The sequence below is a fragment of the Triturus cristatus genome, chromosome 10, assembly GCF_964204655.1.
Source record: "Triturus cristatus chromosome 10, aTriCri1.1, whole genome shotgun sequence".
Lineage (NCBI taxonomy): Eukaryota > Metazoa > Chordata > Amphibia > Caudata > Salamandridae > Triturus > Triturus cristatus.
In genome coordinates this window covers 493,468,160-493,487,278 of record NC_140593.1, presented here as the reverse complement: position 1 = coordinate 493,487,278, position 19,119 = coordinate 493,468,160, and the positions used below count along the sequence as shown (strand labels likewise).

General features: G+C 46.7%; 1 protein-coding gene across 18 annotated transcripts in view; it reads right to left on the bottom strand.

Moving 5' to 3' along the window:
- The window catches only part of DIP2C (DIP2 acetate--CoA ligase C (putative)), a 1,028,010-nt gene that overhangs the window by 237,957 nt on the left and 770,934 nt on the right, over window positions 1–19,119 (bottom strand). For all 18 annotated transcript variants that reach the window (XM_085631929.1, XM_085631931.1, XM_085631933.1 and 15 more), the window contains 2 exons: window positions 16,183–16,285; window positions 1,215–1,279 (listed from right to left, as the gene is read on the bottom strand). In XM_085631929.1, coding sequence (XP_085488055.1) covers window positions 1,215–1,279; window positions 16,183–16,285 — 168 coding nt within the window. The remainder of the gene's footprint in view (window positions 1–1,214; window positions 1,280–16,182; window positions 16,286–19,119) is intronic.

Here is a 19,119-nt window from a genome sequence, read left to right as displayed (position 1 = left end):
CACGTACACCCTACCACAAACATCTGCAAAACTTTGGACTTAACTGGGCACTAATCAACACCATGTGCACAACAAAGGCCAGACCTTTATGCGTACAAGCTAAGCGCGGTCAGATCCGTGTGCAAGAAGCACAAATATAAATGCTTTCAAGTGGTCAAAAACAAACTGGTTTGTGTGAGGTCACTGAATTTGCTTTGCACTGGCCAGGACACTTGTCTGACACTTCTCTCCGGATTCCCACAGAGGAGTGGCACGCAAGGCCGGGCCTCTAAGGCGAGGAGGGAAAATGGGTTCCCTTTATCATGTATTAGATATTCGAGAATAGTCATATTTAGGGTGCAGAGGGCCCTTTAAACTTCTGAGACCCGGTGCCACTGCTCCTGCTGCATGTATTGATATCTGCGCCCCCATGAATGCCACTTTATAAAACCTTAATCTAACTTAATTTTATCTCAGGAATACCAATACCACGCCGGCCAGTTAACATCTGTGATTTACACATAAGTGTGCATATTAACATTATACAGGTTTAAGAACACTTTACACCTGGAAAAAAAACATTAATTCGTCGTCTAATAATTTACATGTCAAATTGCATTTCAAGCGATCAAAAACCTGCCCTAATCCCACAGGTTACAAACGTTACTGCAAATATGGTTACCTACCCAGAGACTCGTGCACTAATCCATGTATTAACAAAATATAAATCTATGTAATAGAGCATACATGTTATCTTCATTCACATATAATATGATGGGACCCCTGGCTCATTTTGGCCAGCCTTCCATACACGCACAGACCTATTTCTGAACTAGGTTGCCATTGCAAAAAAAGAGAAAGCCTTACATACGTATGGGAAAAGGAGCGCGCGTTTATTTATAGCCAATAAAGTTGTAAAAATAAACTAGATTCCGACCTGACTTTGCTAGATAACCCTAATCCCATTCACTTGACATGCGACAGGCAAACCAAACATGACATCAGCAGTTGCTGTGCCGCCTGAGGAAACTCGAGCGAGCAGACCCACTGAGTCACCCAGCTATTTCAGCAAGAAAAACACGTCCTTTAACCAAAAAAAGCTGGGGATCTGGGACACAAGAATAGGACTGATTTTCATTAGGTCGACCTAAAGCAGCACAAAGGAACAGGGACAGAAAAGGGACTGTTTAAAGCATAAATATATAATATAAACTAAAGAAAAATTAACAACTCACTGTTAGAATTCCATGCCACAGGCCGACGTCCTTCTTAAAATCTAGTACATTCACAATGGTTTCAGCTGTCAAAATAAAGGGAAGTGTTAATGTTGGTCATCAAGCGGCTTCAAAAGTGTGCATTCAATAAAATGTAATCATTACCACTACAATCCGCCTGATGAATTTATCGCGTACTTTCGCTCCAGAAACAAGGAACATGAGACACGTGCATTAAATGTATTTAGATACACTTTTTTATGAGCCATAAGGCATAGAAACGCTTCACAATATATAAAAATAAAGAATGCAAGAATCAGTCATTAGTGAGAGGGAGAGACAAATGACATGTAAAGAATGAACTGAAAAGAAAGTTTGCAAATATACATCCTGAAAACAAGGAAGACTAGTATCCCTAAATAAGGAATGGGACAGGGGTCTTGGAAATTCGAGGCAAACCACCCTGCTTTCTTGCCGCAACAGCTGTCAACAAAAACTCAGAAACCTGCCTTCCTTCAGGAAGGATCACAAGGTCACGGGAGCAAGGGAACCCCATTTGAAACCCCTTCGAGATCACCATCGGTAAGTTACAACCACACAGCCTCCGCATGGGATATCTGTTGAGGGTACATGAGTACACGTTGAGGAGAAATTCAAGACTTGGATAGCCACACACACAACCTCCCAGCATACATTTTTCGGAAAAAAAGTGTGATAGCTCACTAAGCATTACATAGTAGATGTGCTTGATAATTTGGAAACCTTCAATCCTGAAAAAGCCTGGGTCTGTAATCTATGGTGTCATGCACATTTCCATCGCTTGGTTCAACCACAAACTCATTTTGTTTGAGCCTCTGTATGTCTAATTACTGGTTAATTTAAAAAAAGCTGCTAAAGTTGACACACGTATCCTATGATTTTCTAGATCTGGAACAAAAACGACCATGAATCCATCAACTAAACTGGTGGGAGTGTAAAAATGCCAAAGCCACCATCTTCATACCACTCTTCTCTCTGTACTCATCACTATATTAAAAAGCAGTTCAACATATGCCCCACCAGGTGTCTAGCAAGCGTTGACACTTTCAGCACCACAATAGCCACAGCGCAATATTCAAGACACAGAATCATTGTACTCCTTTGACAGTCACGTGTGACAGTGAGCAGGAGACCTTGCATCCTCAGTAGGATTTCATTTTAGGGCGAGACCAATTGAATCATACCTCGCCAGCTCAAACTCCTAGGTGTTTACTGATTGCGCTAGCCAGGCTCTTAAACAAGAAGGCCCTATGCAGTAACAGCTAACAAGGGTTCTGAGAAATGCTGGCATCAGTGTGCCGTACTTACCAATAATCCCTTGGAAACTGGCACTCATAACCCGGTCCTTATATACTTCTTTAAATTTATATTACCATCACTGGACATGCTCAGAGGACATGACGTGTGGCGACAGCCTAAGGAAGCACAGCTTAAAATAAAGTCTCGACAGTCAAAGGAATCTATGTTTTGAATATATCCAACAATAACAAGTGCTATCGCCACGGTTGTCAATTATGAACATGATAACGTTAACATGGCTTGAGAGTAAAGAAGGCCTAATGTGAACAACCACAAACAATTTTCTAGATCATGAAAAATACAAAAGTAAAAAAATGAAGAGAAGAAACATTATGGTGATTCGCTCATCTTATACAATAATAAAAGGTACACCTCATGGGACCACTACATTGCCAGCCTGTGAGCCCCGAACACAGAGTAGGAAGTATTTTTCACATTTCCGACTCCTTACTTAGAAGAAAAGATGGGCTTGGAATATGGGGATGTGATGATAATAGTGTTGGGACTATGAGAAGGATAAATCACACCCTCCCCCTCGCCCCTCAAAGTAGGGAGACAGTACAAAGGTTTAAAGCACAGGGGCACATCTGGAGGCTGAAGGGAATGCAGTTAGAACTGCATCCGTACAAGCTGGAGTCCTCATTTTATTCTCCCCTACAAACTAGACAAGCTGTATCCCGTGGGGGCAAAGCCATATAAACTAAAGTGAGCAAAATCTATTACTTGGGTCGCCTGGAATCCGACCATAACCCCTCACTAATGTCAATCAAGTGGAGGGGGAGGGAGTGCAATAACACCTATACGGAGATTACTGGTAAAGATATAAAGGGGCGCACTTTTAAAAATGGCAATAGGTAGACACATAGATTACTACTTCAAGAAAATTAGAGACAACAGACGCCACATTTTTAATTAATTGGACACCTTTAAGGCAGTGATTAGAGGTATAGGAATTAAAACCACACATGGAATAAAATTAACATTGCACAGAGAAATTCAGTCAGCAGAAGACAATATTGAACAACTGGGACTATCAATGCATAAACAAGGGACCGGGAACTGCTTGAAGCCAGGAAACAAGAAACAATATAACACTGGTTGATCGCCTCAAGGTGTTGGACTATAAAGAATATACAGCCTGAAAGGCAATAGAGCAGGACTTTTGCTAGCTTGGCTATTAAATTCAATACTTACAAGTGTGCCCATATCCTTCTGATAAAGAAAAAATATTGAACACATGGACTGGAATAAATGATATGGTTACCATATATTACAGTATTTTATAATCTGACCATACATCAGAACCAGTAGCCCAAATATCAGAATTCCGGGATTCAGTCTAGGTCTACCGACTTAGCCCAGATCTGAAGACTTGGATATGCCCAATTCTATACATGAAATCAATAATGCTATTTATTACTCAACTGGCAAATTGCAAAACGATGGGCACCAACGGATTCCGTTCTGCGTTTTATTCTATGAATAGGCTCAGGATGCCCCCAAATTTGTGATCAATGCACAGGGAAGCCAATTAAAAAAATTACACTGCCTAAGCTATCCAGAAAGGCACTGACAGTTGTACTCCCAAATCAAGGCAGAGACTCCCTGGATGTATGATCATACAGGCTGCTATTGCTCCGCAATACAGAATATACACTTCTGTGTAAAATAGTGACCGACGGACTGGCTCCATTGATGGGGGAGCTCTTACATGATGACCTGTGCAGCTTTGCACCCGGCCATAATGTGCACAATAATCTCAGATGCCCGTTTTATGTCCTTGAACCACACACCATAGCTGGTCTGTTTTGCAGCAGTGGCCTCAATAGATATAAAACAAGCATTTGCAATGCAATAGGTCTCGCATTTGTGTGAGTTTGAGCTATTGACATTGCAAATAACAAAGGCTTTTATTTTTGTTTTAAAAACCTAAATAAAAGGCAGTCATTTACAATGCCATTAGCTTAAAGTCGGGTAACTGCGAGACCTATTGCATTGCAAATGCTTGTTGATGTATGTGTCTTCTGTGCCTTCTCTTGCTCTCTGTAAATATCCAATGTAGAAAAATTAGTTCCGGTGGGCAATTACCGGCAACACCGGCTCAAATTAAGCACCGCCTACTGATGTCTAGTAAAGGGTTGGGAACCCCAGGACACAACAAACGTGGTCCAAACACCCTCTGGCCCCAAACATACTGAGGCCTTCTGGACTGCAGCCAACAATGCCAACCCCAGCTAGCAAGCAAGCGTTTGTCTGCGCAATTGTAACCTGCTCAACTCTGCAACTCATCACGTCCCTACGCACCAAGCACCACAGCCTATATAGGTGCACAGGGTCTGCAGCTGGATTCCTTCTACCAAGCGACCCAGATAAAAGGCGGAGCGGCTCAGTGTGACACTCTGGCAGCAGAGACAGCCTTTCCACACTGTGCCTTCAGAGAGCAGAGTGGCCAGACTGCATCTGGAGCCAGAGTTCTAGTGCCACCTGCAGACCCCCCGGGGCTGGACAGGGTCGGCAGATGGATTCCTCTTACCAAGCGTCCCGGATAAAAGGCGGAGCGGCGCCTGTGACGATCACCCTGAGCAAGCATCTCTGCAGCCGGCGGAGCAACTGTGGGTTTCAGAGGACTTTTGGGTAGCGCCTCGATCTGCACGCCTGTGATTGGCACCTGTAACCCGCTCGTTCGCCCTCAGACACCCACTCAGCTCACTGAGCCATCTTTGGCTGTGAAAGTCTCGGCCTCGGATTGCACAGGAGGATCTCTACAGCAAGAGCACGAACCCCCAGAGCCGTGTTATATTGCATGATTCCGGATCTATGTATCAGGCATATTGTTCATTGAGCTGTCTCACTGGGAACCTCAGCTCTGCAGAAGCTGCACTAACGCACTGAGCTATCCCACGTGCTTTGCACCCAGTGGCTAGGTCTCTGGGGAGAGAGCGTGGACCCGTTGAGCTGCCTTCCTGGGACCGGAACCTCTACACTGCTGGTCACATGCACGTTCTGCAGCAGGTGCATGACTCCTCTGAGCTGTCTCACTCCATTAGGGACCCAAGCCCCGACTGGCGCATCTGCATCTTTGCACAGAGGTCTTTAAAAGATTGAGCTGTGTCACTGGGGTTGGAACCGCTGCCCTGCTTCATGCACACGAGCTCCGCGGAAGCTGAAGCATTAACCCACTGAGCTATCTTACCTGGACCCCCTGCTGCACGTGCACACAAACCTCAGAGGGTGCATCCGAGTTGTCTTCATTGGTTTGCAACCTTTCATGGTAGTTGCACTGAGATCTCTGCAAGGGGTGCATTAAACCCCCCAGCTGCGTGCCAGAAAAAGTTAATGGCTGAATTGTAATGAAGAAAATAGAATTATATAATGTTGCACAGTGTTCCAGGGCAGCGTGCGACTGACAGTCCTCCAAATGAATCACTTCCATTAACTGCAGTTCTCTTTGCCGGGTGCCGGCTGATATCACACCCAGCCTTCACTGTCAGGGGTGTGGAAATGTTTAAAAAAGCTACTTGGCCAAGGGACAAAATGTTACAGAAATCTACTTGCCCTCTGTAAATATCTGCTTGCCCTACCTACTGTATAAATCACTAAGCTAGGTCTGCACAGAGAGCCTGCACTGCAATCAGTGCACGCCAGTTCAATTATGCAGTGAATGGTGATGCATACTTATATGCAAATGTTGAACTGGCTAGTTGTACAGCATGTGTGAAGATGTCATTGTGCACTGCACCCTCGTATCAGCAGGTTTGTCTGTGACAGACTTTCATATGTAAAGAAATGATAATCTAAAGACAGAGTGCAGACTGGTAATTGACTAAATTTCTTGCTGTCTTTGGGGATGACTGTGTCGGAATACGAACCTGTAGGACAGAAGGGGTTTCTCCTTCGTATGGCCAACTCATAGCTCTCCTGCTTCAAAATTATGCAAGAGATGTTCTGATAAATATGTGGATGGGAATAACTGCACTTCTTGGCCAAGCTTATCAACTCTTCATTGAGCAGCAAAATCACGTAGCAGAGTTACTGTGGTTCACTTAGACCGTATCCACGATTCTAGTCAGAGTTTCTATACTTTTAATGGGGAAGTTAAATCAATTTCTCCTTTAACACTCCTGGGCAGGTGTAAGGTGGTTATATTATGGTGTATGCAAGGCAACATCTGCACATTCTTCTCCCACACAAGAATCATATACAAAACTGGCAGTATCAGTGCAAGGTTCTCTTGCACAGTACCGGTGTTGTAATGGCGGAAGCAGCAGCGGAGGCTTCACTGATATGGAGAGGCAACTCTTCAGTGGATGTGCAAGTTTGTCTAACTCAGATGTAGAACATATGACACACACTCAAACTTACATAGCAGCAAATAAAACTTAATTCCCTTCTCACGGCAAATGGAAGGACAGCTAAGTTAAAGAAACAGTCAATCTAGAAGTGGGGGGGCTAAGGATCATTGTGATGGAGGGATAGCGAGTCACTGGAAAGACTCAGCATTCCATGTCACACCTAGCAAGGACACCTGGGCTCAGTCACAGTAGAGTTGGAAACCCTTTCCTGCCCTGATGGATATTCAAGGCAAATTTGACTAATTAAGATTATTTATGCTTCAGCTGCCAGGATGTCTAAATCCAATATTAACTGTTCAGCTGAACAAACATCCAGAAGTGCCACAGCTTGTTTTTATTTTCTCTGTTATTGTGGTGTCTGACCATCATCTAACCCCTTCTGCAGACTGACTCACATCTAGTATTTCCCTGAAGGACCAAATAAAGCTGTAGGAGGAAGGGAGCAGGGGGTACACCAAAATCATACTTAGGGCACGGACCAAACCACTGCACAAATGCCAACATGTCACAAGCCCATCTCTCCCTGCTTCCTAGCCCTAGCCATAAGAGGTGTAAAGGTCTTCAAATACACACGAACCATCATGTATAGTGCATTAGATACTTTAGCAATTAAGGAAAATCTACAACTCCTCTCAACCTGAACCTACCCACCACTTCAGACAAAATGGAAACGCACACCTTGCACTGACAACAAATAAAGTTAACACCCCTAATTAATAACTGGAACATAAAGCAATGTATACAGCACCTACTGCTGATGGTTGCAGGCAAAAGACCCTCCAGTAATTGCCCCACCCTTCATTACAGATAATACGTAAATACAATAACACACAAATGTGCTACTGTTTTTTTTCACACAGGGTCTTTAGCCAGAAACGGTTTCGGGGTAGATTGCTAAAATATAGATCTGTAGTAATCTAGGAACCAGTTAGGTCTTAATAAATGACAAACACACTTTGGGATTGAGTCTTTAGCTGGAGTGCTACTGCAACCAGATCACATCCCATATTTCCGGACGAAGGCAGAGAAAGAAGACATTAGGAATGTTGGAGCTCCATGCTAGAGTGCAGGTGAACTAAACAATTACACTTATGGTGGCAGCAAGGTGTGTGAACTCACTGAGCTATTTTTCTTGCTCATGCACCCTGTAATCCCATTCCTGAAGGTGCTCTGTTCTGCATTGTGAAGGATAAGTGATGGGGTGTAAAGGTTCTACGACCTGCACTTAAGAGTGCACAGCACAAGAATTATGCAGTAGGTGCACTCATAGGCAGTGCTATCTTACTGGTGTGTGTTCATCTCGCACACACCATAGACTGGTTCTTACCATCTCACCACTAGCCCAGATCTTAATAAGCTACTACATTTTAAAGTCGAAAGGGCCCAAGTTCAGAGCACAGCGTTTCTTTTCAGTTGAGAGGTAGACCAAGTCATTGGGAACTGGCCGAAAAATCCTTGCACATGTGTGCATCAACTGCATATTTGTTTTAATTGGTGCAGAAGCTATGGGGTTGACGGGCCAGTACTCTGCTGCAGCACTAGATAAATAGAGTAGCCGTGCATCTGCACTTGCATTTCAGATACCGCCAGTGTCTGATGCACAAGGGTATCGGGGACATGCAGTTTAAGTGAAACTGCAATGCATGCCCTGGCTGCTTCAGAGACCGAGTCAGAGAGACAGCTGGGAAGTGTAGGCCCTGTGAAAACTGAATTTCGTGTTTGAGCACAACATAAAGCTTTTCATATATCCTTTATACCCATTCAGCAATGTAGAGGGTGCGGAGGGGGCCAGATCTCGGAGCACAGGGCCACACAGAGTTAAGGGGACGAGAAGACAAAAAAATGCAGGAACCTACATCCGATTCCTAGAATGAGGACGGTGCCAGAGCAAATTACAAAGGGCTGAGGGCGAAATGACAAGAATGAAAACCCCTCTCCTCCCTCACCCCCTCCCAAGTCTCTTACTACTGAATGCTGAAAGTGCGTTGCATTGAAGCAATGTTTTCCTGCTTTTTCATGTGCAGCTTTTCTGAGGCATTGAGATGCCCTGCATTTCATGACCTTCGGAAATGCGCAGACATTCTTTTTTTTCTTCTGCAGAGTGCCCCTAAGCCCACCCACAGACTGAGATAACCAATAGTCTTAATTTAATATCATCCCGGACCCCCTCGAATAATAAAAATACACTCTAGACATCACCAATACCTCATACACAGACCCACTCATCTTAAACTATCCCAAAATACATGCACAGTCGCCCACACAACCATAAAGACCACAAAAAACATACTTTTGATACAGGCTTCAGTTTCACTGGCAAGGTACGTAGTCGTGTCAAAATTGTTAACTGCGTTCGAAAAAAACAGTCTAATCCTGAATTTCTCTTCAGGCAATTTGTGATCCTGACGAAACGAGTTGACCTCCCAGTTGACCTGCCAGTGTTTCCTGAAAACCATCGAAAAACAAGCCAAATGAGTCACAGTTCACACACAAAGTGACACACAGTCTCCCACGCTAACAGGTGGCAGGCATACACCTCTGGCAGAACAGATCGATGTAACACACTCATGAAGGCTCACAGTAGACACCCACCTGCCTCGGGAGCATGCAGCCTCACCATTAACATTGTTACAATCCCGGGCCTCACCGGTATTGGATACTCACTGTCAAGTCTCTTGCACGGCTGCGTCTTGGTGCTCTCGTCAAAGCACAGATTATTAGAAGTGGGGGGGGGGGTGAGACACCCATTTGCAGCAGCTGGTACCTCAGGCCCCTCAGCAGTTAACTCACGTGCTGAAATGCTGAGTTGCTGACAGCGCTCAATTCATGTTTAAAAGACGCAGGGGCACAGATTGTTCCTGTGCCTGGTAACATGATTGCGACGCAGGAGAGGGGAGCGCGATCCGATGCTCATGACTGTCAGAGGCCTCGAAAGGTTCTCTGAGTTTCTTTTGTGATTTCTGATTGGCTGTGCGCTCCTGAGTGCCCACAGCTCCGATATTTATTATTTACGCAATTTAATGTCTACTTGTCCGTCGGACAAACTAGACATTAAATCTTCTTGCCCATCATAAACATCAACATGGTTCGGGCGTCGGGCGATATGATTCCCCCACCCCTGACTGTATGTACCCTGTCGTAAAACTAAATAAAAGGGTTCGAAATACCTCTTCTCCCATTGAAAGGCGGCAGCTGCCTTCCCAGCGTCAGGGCGTCCAGCACTAGCTGCAACAAGCAAAAGAGAAAGCAGCTCCATGTCCGGGCCGGGGAGGAGACCTGCGAGGGAAGGGGCTGCCCGCGCATGCGCGGTACCTGTAACTTTTGCGTGTTCTGCGGCTCGGGGCTCCTGTGAGCAAAACGGAGCCCCGCGTGTTGCTGCAGTGACCGGCAGGAACAGCAGAGGGGCAGCGCAGAGTCCCAACAAGAGCCGGTAAGTGCTTGGAGCGCGTGTGCGCATTTAAAAAAAAAAAAAACGAAATTGCATGAGGCTGCTCAGGATGGAAGAGGACAGGAAATGTGCACACCGCGTGGCTGTACGTGCGCGTACACCAACTCAAATCCGCCAAAGCCTGCGCGTGCCCATCTCCTGTCCCACTTCCAGCTCGAGTCAGCAACAATAGATCTCGCTGGCACAGCAGCGCTTTGCGCTGCGTTCGCCAGGCGAGACCTAAAAAGGCGTTCAATACATTTCTTTGGCCACACCTCCGACGTGCTTAAAAGAGTCGGGTTCAGAGATAGCATATTGCTGTGGATGAGAATGCTTAATAGTGAACCGCTACTATGAGTAAGCACAGGTCGAACAATCTCAGAAAAGTGGCAGATTAGGAGTGGAACGAGACAGGGGTTCCCACTGTCACCCCTGCTCTTTGTACTAACCAAGGAGTCATTGGACTGCGCCTTCTGAGGCAAGGATAGGACTGGGGGACACAACTCCCTCACAGATTACATATTAATCCTAGGATGGAGACGATGAGTTCCTATTCTTCAGAGACGCCACCAGCTGTCTACCTGAAGCCACGAATATGTTGACTAAATTCGGAGACATAACAGGACTCTGAATTAACCCAGAAAAATCATGCCTTTTCTCACTGTTAGGGACAAACTGTATAGATGAACAAGACAAGCATGATATGGTGATTAGATGGCTAAGAGAGACCTTTAGATACTTAGCTGTGCAGGTATACCATGAAAACAAACTCAGAGATAGAAATATAGGGGAAGTAATTACTTCTATTAAACAGACACTCACGTTTTGGAAAAAACCTCCGCTTTCACCGATGGGAAGGGTCGCAATCGAGAAAATGATAAATCTCCCAGACTTCTCTATTACTTTTAACATTACCCATTATACTTAGGTAGGCTAATTTATAATGTAGACTGCAATAGTGAAAGAAGCAAAACTGACATGGGGAAAAAAATAATCAACCATCTAAAGCAGCAACATTTTTATATTATAGCTTCGCACCTACATTCCAAATGCCCAGCACCTCATTAAACAAGAAATGGGAGGGTAACATTGATGGAGACTTTGCTGAACAAGAGCATAAAATTCACATGCTTTTAAGGTACTTCATTTAATTATCTACAAAAGACCCACTTAGCCCCCGCAAGAATTCCCAAAATATACCCAGGCGCATCACATCTTTGTCCAAGATGCCAACAACCTAATGCAGATTTCTACCACATGGTGTGGGAAGGCACTCAAATACAACAATACCGGAGAGAGATAAACATTAATTTCAGAGGTGAGGGAGAAAACATTAACCTCATTGTTGAGTTTGTTTGGGCAACTACCCTGGCCAAAGAGAGTGAAGCAAATTTGTAGACCTGGCGTTAATTATAGCTAACGAACTTAGCAAGGATTGGAGGGCAAATAGACACCCTCAAAACATAAAACTATGGATTCAAGACTTACAAAAAGTATTGAGCATCAGCCAAACTGCTGTCCATCGATAAACAGTGTTGACTGAAAGGCATAAGCCCACCATACAATGATTGAGAAACCGTGTAATGGCGTTAGCCAACAAGTCTGATGAACACCCACCTTGACCACATGAACACCCAAATTGAAGAAAACCCACCTCGGACACCAAAGGTTTAATAGCCCAGACATCACAGGGAATCGGTAATAACATTTCCGGTTACACAGATGATACAAGAGAGATGCTTAGCCCAGTAGCCGAGATTGTTGAGGGTAAATATACAAAGGGAATGCCGCGGACAAAGTATGAATGTAGAATAGCACACAGGTAACACCTGCGTTGCATACTGGAACTAAATAGTTTCCGAATAAAAAGAAGACTGGTTTAAGGGGCGGGTTGGGTCACAGTTGATATGAAATATTATGCAACTATTTATAAATATGCTCTACTGATACTTTGTGCCAGCATAGTGTATCTACTGTGGGCATAACTGAAACAGATCTGATTTATAAAAAAAATTTAAACGCATTTTATTAGTTTTTTTTCCCTTTTAACAATTACCAACCATTAAGAATCAGGCATATGTATTAGGTATAGCACTTCTCGCAATACTATCTGGTTTAGAAAGGCCGCTGTGGTTACATTAGCAGCACCGTATACAATCAACAGCATTACATTTCCTTTGGTCAGTGCGAAGTAAATGGTATTGTTCGAATATGACTAAGTGGGCCATTTCGGACTGCATTGCAGAACAGCTGCAGTCCAAGGAACAGAGTACATGCATTGGGGTAATTAGACTAACCCGCCCCACCCACCCGTCCCCAACTTCGTCTGACCCGACCCCGCTCAACCTCCTTTCAGTGTGCTCCACCAGTCGCGCCCACACCTCCTTTACACCTGTCAATATGCATACTATACAGTAGTAAGTCAGCAGGACGTATGGGAAATTGCGTTGCAGACTGGGAAGGGCGTGGATAGTATGAGCTACTATTAATCTCGCGCTACAGGGACTGGTGGTGGTGCAAGGGCCTTGAAAGCTTCTAGTACTGTATCCCATTCCAGAGAGATTATTTTTGCGCAATCCTCGGGCCTCCTCCTGCCGGATTGCCGCACCTTCCGCGCTGCCCCATTTTACCATTGCACCGTGCCAACCAGAAAGGGTCGGGGGTGCAACTGACTTCCACCGCACAGTGATAGAGCGTTTGGCTATAAGTAGTACCAGGTCTACAAAGTGAAGCTGTACTTTCTGCGCTCCGGGATGCCGGGATAACCCCAACAGACAGACAGCAGCCGTACACGGTACAGGAATCCCAGTCGCAGAAACGACCTTTGGAACCACTTCCGACCAGTAAGAGGCAATCACAGGGCACAGCCACAGCACGTGGAGCAAATCTGCCTCCTCCAGCTTACATCTAGGGCAACAGTGTTGCGTGGTTGGGAACATGCGTTGTAGGCGGTGCGGGGTGAGATTTGCCCTGTGTAGAACCATATACTGAATGAACTTAAATTTGGCGTTACGTGGGATTTTTTGGGGGTATTCTAGAATCGTGCTCCATTGCTTATCTGTCAGTTCTGTACCAATATCTACGGACCATCTATTATGCAAGTCCGTAAAGGGGATTCTAGTGTGTGTAGTAATGCCTTTGTACAGCCATTTAGTGAGGTGTCGGCCTTCTCTCATCAGATAGGTCATATGGACCAGTTCGTATTGTGTGGGTGCCTCCCTGTGTGAGGCCCAGTGCTTCCGAACATATTGTAGTACTGCATCGTGTGTGTGATACAGCGCGTCCGTGACCCCATGGTGTCTGGTGAAATTGTCATGGTCCATAAGGGTGCCCTCATCAAACAAAGCGCCCACTGTGGTGACACCGTCCTCAGCCCAAGCAAGGAGTCTCCGTTTGGTGAGTAAGCCAGTGGGGGTAGGGATACCCGAGAGCAGAGTATTGTCAGAGTATGGAGGGCAGCTACGCGTGTAATGGGTAGATTTTTCCAGTATGCAAGTGCAGTGCGAAGTAGTGTCGGAGCACTGGTAGGCATCCAAGCCTTTGGCAGTAATAGGGTATGGAGTCCTCCTCGGTCAATATCGGCGGAAGTGGTCTATTTCATGCAGGGTGCGCCCTGCCAACTAGTACGAGAGCCACTGTAATTGGCTCGCGTAGCAGAAGGCGTGGAAGTCTGGGGCCCCCAGGCCACCCTTATCTGTGTCCAGTTCCAATTTAGACAGGCCCACCCTGCGGTGGCCATTGCCCCAAATCAGGTTGGACAACATCGTATTCAGTGAGTTAAGTGGCGGAGTTGGGATTACCACCGGTAAGTTTGTAAAGAAGTATAGCAGACAAGGTAGGACCACCATTTTTGAGATTGCTACCCGGCCCATCACAGATAGCGGCAGGGAGGTCCAGAATGTGACCTGCGACCGGAGGGCTCTGATAACCTTAACTAGATTCCTCTCTATGAGGTCCGGCGCTGTTCTGTACACTTGTATGCCCAAATATTTGAACATGTGTGGGGCGACCGCTAGGGAATGTGGGCCAAACTGTAGCGCCTCCGGGTGTTTCCCAGGTTGGAAATAAAATTCATAAGACTTATTCTCATTTATTGTTAGACCTGAGAGGTGTGCAAAGGTAGTGAAGATGTCTGACATCGGTGTGAGATCTGTGGTTAGATCACTGGCGTACAGAATTATATCGTCTGCATAGGCGGACAGCAAATGTGTGGCTTGTCCTAGACGGATACCTGTCTGCGCTGCCGATAGCCGTAACCTAAGAGCCAAAGGTTCCTGGGCTAACACGAATATTATAGGGGACAAGGGGCAGCCCTGGTGGGTGCCTTTACCGATCAGATATTCCTGTGAGATATGTCTCCCAGTGCAAGCCCTCGCAGAGGGGGCTGTATACAGCAATTTCACCCACTTCAGATAATCTGAAGGTATGCCAAATCTCCCAGTTGTCTGCATCATATAGTCCCACTTTAGCGTGTCAAATGCCTGCCTCAAGTCTAGAGAGATAGACCCTGCGTTAAGGGTTTCTGGGGGAGTTGATGTCAGGACGTGATATAGCCTCCTAATGTTGAGGGAGGAGCTATGCGCTGGTACAAAGCTGCATTGGTCCGGGTGGATTAACTTATGCAAATAGGGGAGCAATCAATGGGACAGAACTTTACACAGTATTTTATATTCAGTTGTGACTAGGGATAAGGGCCTGTATCCTGAAAAGTCCGTAGCCGGGCGGCCCGGTTTGGGGAGGGATACCACCAATGCCTGCCTAGTGGTGGGAGGTAGCATACCTGTATCCAACGCGGAGTAGAACAGGCACTCTAGCTGCGGCACAAGTGAGTCTGAGAATGTAGCAAAGAATTCAGCCGGGAGACCATCAAGGCCAGGGGCCTTGTTCCGAGGAAGGTCTCGTATGGCCTCCTTAAGTTCCGCCCTAGTGATGGGGCCAGAGAGGTCGCCTTGTGCTGCTTAGTTTAATTGAGGGAACGGTACATCAGTTAGGAAAGCATCAAGGGCTTCATCCACCAGCGGTGGGGGCGACTGATAGAGCGCCCGATAATACTCGCAGAAGGCCTCATTTATGCCATGTTGCGTGCCAACTGTGTCCTCGCCCATTGTGATTATCTCGTGTATCGGGGTGTGCGGTGGGTCATCCCAGAGTATGCGCACCAGGAGCGGGCCAGCTCTAGCAGCGTCTGCATGTTTCGCATGTGTGTAAGCAGTGTAGTCAATGTGCCTTAGCGTTTCTAGGAGTTCTGCACGCTTTATTTGGGCTTCCTGTAAGGGTACTCCCTTAGTGGGGTCACCTGCTGCTTCCTGCTCAAGTTTATTCATGTAATTTTCAACATCCCGGAGGTTGTTGTATATTTCCTGCCGGGCCCCTGCTGGGGTGCGGATGGCTATTCCCCTAATCACCGTCTTGAATGCATCCCATTCCACCTGGGGAGTGGAGGCAGTGCCTGAGTTTTCCGCAAAGTACTGGTGGATGCCGGTAGACAAGACCTCTCGGAAGACTGGGTCCTCAAGCATGAGGGGCCATAGCCTCCAAGTGGGGACTGGAGTGGGTATTCTGCCCCAAGCTAGGGTGATCTCCAACGGGTTGTGGTCAGAGAGCGTTTTACCAAGATATGTAGTGTGCGTGATGTAATTACAGATCTGATTTATAATAATAAAATTAAACGAAGACCAATTTAAAAATGGAGATACCTCACACCACCAGAGCCCAAATGAATATTAACAATCCGAAGCACAAATGATAGGCAGGTCTTACTACATCCATTGCCACCAAGAAACAAGCACATTTTGCATTGGCTAAGACCACTGCAACATTAAAAGCGAGAAGAAAATTACAGGGTGTCAGCAAGAGAAAGAGCACCTCTTACCTTCCGTGTACCCACATGCCTGGGTGAGGGCTTGACAGTGTGTGAGCAGTGCAATTCTTGTGACAGTCACCCCAAGCACACTTCCATCTTTACACGTTTTGTACTGAAAATGAATAACAAGCAAAGTAAAAACAATTGTGACTCCCTTCCCCCATTGACAGCTAATTTTAACACACTGATTTTATTTTATTTTTTTTAAACAAATTTTATTTGTCAAAATAACACTTACAATGCATATCTCTGAATCCCAGAGACAACTGCTGCATGTATCATACAAAAGATATTGACTTTGACCATTTTACTTGTTTAAACAGGAGAATATAAAAGGCGATACATATAAAATAAACCCCTGCAAACACCCAATATCCCTCCCTCCCCGCCCCCTCAATGCACAGTCTCCTCGTTCCGGAAAAACATATCTTTAAACCAAACCGCCACTGTTCTACATACAAACCCAATGTTAGAATATCAGCTCCTGGCGTGGAAATAGGGGCAACCCATGAAAGAATAATGAAAACAGAGGAGGCCAACAGGTCACTCCAGATCCCGGGTCTGCCCCCCCCCCCCGCGGCGGCTCCAATTCCAAACAGCGATAATCTGCCCAGCGCCTCCAGATCTTATAGTGCTTACAGGGGCACACCCTAGCTTCAAAGATGGGAATCTCAAGACCCATACAAAATTCCAAACCTCTTTTCCAGGCCGAGACCGAGGGAGCCACCACCGCCTTCCAGGCTCTAGCTATATCTCTCTTTGCTAAGGTAAAGCCTAGTAGCATAAGGTGGCACTTATAGATGTTGCCCCCGATCCCTTCCATCACATGAAGGAGGACAAGTTTCGGCGAGCCAGGCAGCTCCCACGCCAGAACCTCGGAAAGGCAAGCCAGAACCCCCCTCCAAAATCGTGCGAGTGCTGTGCAGGGCCAAATAGCCTACCCCGAGCCCACAACAAAGAAACACCGGGGAAGCCACTAAGCCTGCCCGCCAGAGCCTAACCCTGGTAAAATAGACCCTATGAAGATATTTGAATTGAATAAGTCGCAGGCTTACTGCGATAACCGCCCCACGCGGGGAGGCCAAGGCCTCTTTACAGTTTTTTTCCTCCATTTGACCTACATCTCCCTCCCATGCCTCACGCAGACGCTGCAAGGAGGGGGAGAAATGCGTAACCAAGGATTGATCAATTTTAGAGATCTTATGGTCTAGGAGGTCTCCCATAAATACCTTTGCCTCCACGGGGCTAAACTCTGGCAAGGAGTCGAGACCCTCCAATCTGGGGGAAATAGCGTGTCTAAATTGTAAATATTTAAAGAATTGGGTTTTTGGCATTTGGAAATCTTTCTGGAGATCCCGAAAGGATTTTAAAACTGTACCCCGCATAACGTCCCCCAGAGTGGAAATCCAAATGTTATCACAATCACGAAAACCGGAGAGAGTCAGCAACTGCGGGAAATGGCCATTGTGCCAAAGTGGGGTGTCCCGGGTCGGCCTATTCCACCAGCCCTTCCTCCGCAGAGCCTGCCTCCACAACTGAAACACGATCCGCGTGACTGACGGCAGGGGGCGCCTCATCGGGGCAGAATAAAGGAAAGAATATGCAGGGACCAGTCACCCATGCAGCACCGCTCCACGGCATAGGCTGGGTTCGTTCTGTCCCCATACCACCATTCACTTAAAACAAGTAGATGTGATGCAACATAGTAGGACCAGTTATCGGAGGTAGCCTGCCCCCCACAATACGCAGATAGGAAGCACGTCCGTACCGCCACTCTCACAGCACCCCCATCACAAAGAAACTGACGTAGGGCAGAGTTCACCTGCCGGAACCACCGCGGGGGAATCGGGTAGGGGTGATTTTGCAATTGATGCGATAGTCGCGGGAGAAACACCATCTTGAAAATGGCGGACCGACCGTATATAGACAGAGGCATATGGGACCAGATCTTGATATCCTCATGCACACGCTCCCAAACAGGTGCAATATTGTGCTCCCAGGCCGTAGTGGGAGAATCTGACAAGTACACGCCCAAATATGTCATACCTCCATACACCACCTGGCCGACGACGCCAGTGACCGAGCTCACCCTGCCCTCCCAAAATCCACAATGTGAACTTTCGAGGGTTCATATATAGACCCGAGGTTTCCCCAAAAATCTGCATGATCTTCATCAATCAGGGGCCCGTGCGTTCCAGATTGGTCAGGAAAAACAACACATCGTCCGCATACAGAGCAATCAGAAAGCCCATGTGCCCACTCAAAGCCAGACACCTGAGCGTCCATCCGCACCCAAGCAGCCAGGGGTTCCATGGCTAAAGCAAAAGCGATACGGGGAAAAGCAGACACCCATGCCTGGTGCCCCACTCAATGAGGAAGCCCGAGGGAGCGAAACCCCGCCACCCGCACCCAGGCCGTCAAGTCAGTGTACAACAAGGTTAAATAGGACAAGAAACGCGGTCCGAAATTCAGCCGCCGCAGGAGCGCAAATAAATAGACCCAACTCAGGGAGTCAAAGACCCTGTGCATATCCGCCAGCAGAAGTGCTGCCCTCTCCCCTAGTCCCTGGACTGTCGAGACCGCCACATGAGCCTGCCGAATATTATGACGAGTGGCGAGCTGGGGCATGAATCAGCCTGGTCCGGATGCACAAGTAGAGCTAAATGCGGGCGGAGGCGGTTCGCCAATGCCTTAGCTAGTTTCTTAGTCTCCACATTCAGGAGGGAAATATGAGGCGTGATGCTCCGGTGGTCTGCCGGGCTTGTGGAAGACCACTATCTCTGCGTGCCTCCAGTCCCTGGGCAGACATCCCTTGTCCCTTGCTTCCTCCACCACTCTACGGTAATGGGGCCCCAGCTGTCGAAAGTATTTCTTAAAACATTTGCAGAGAAAGCCATTAGGGCCGGGGGCCCTGCCCGAGTTCAGCTCCCCCAGGGCCATCCCCAG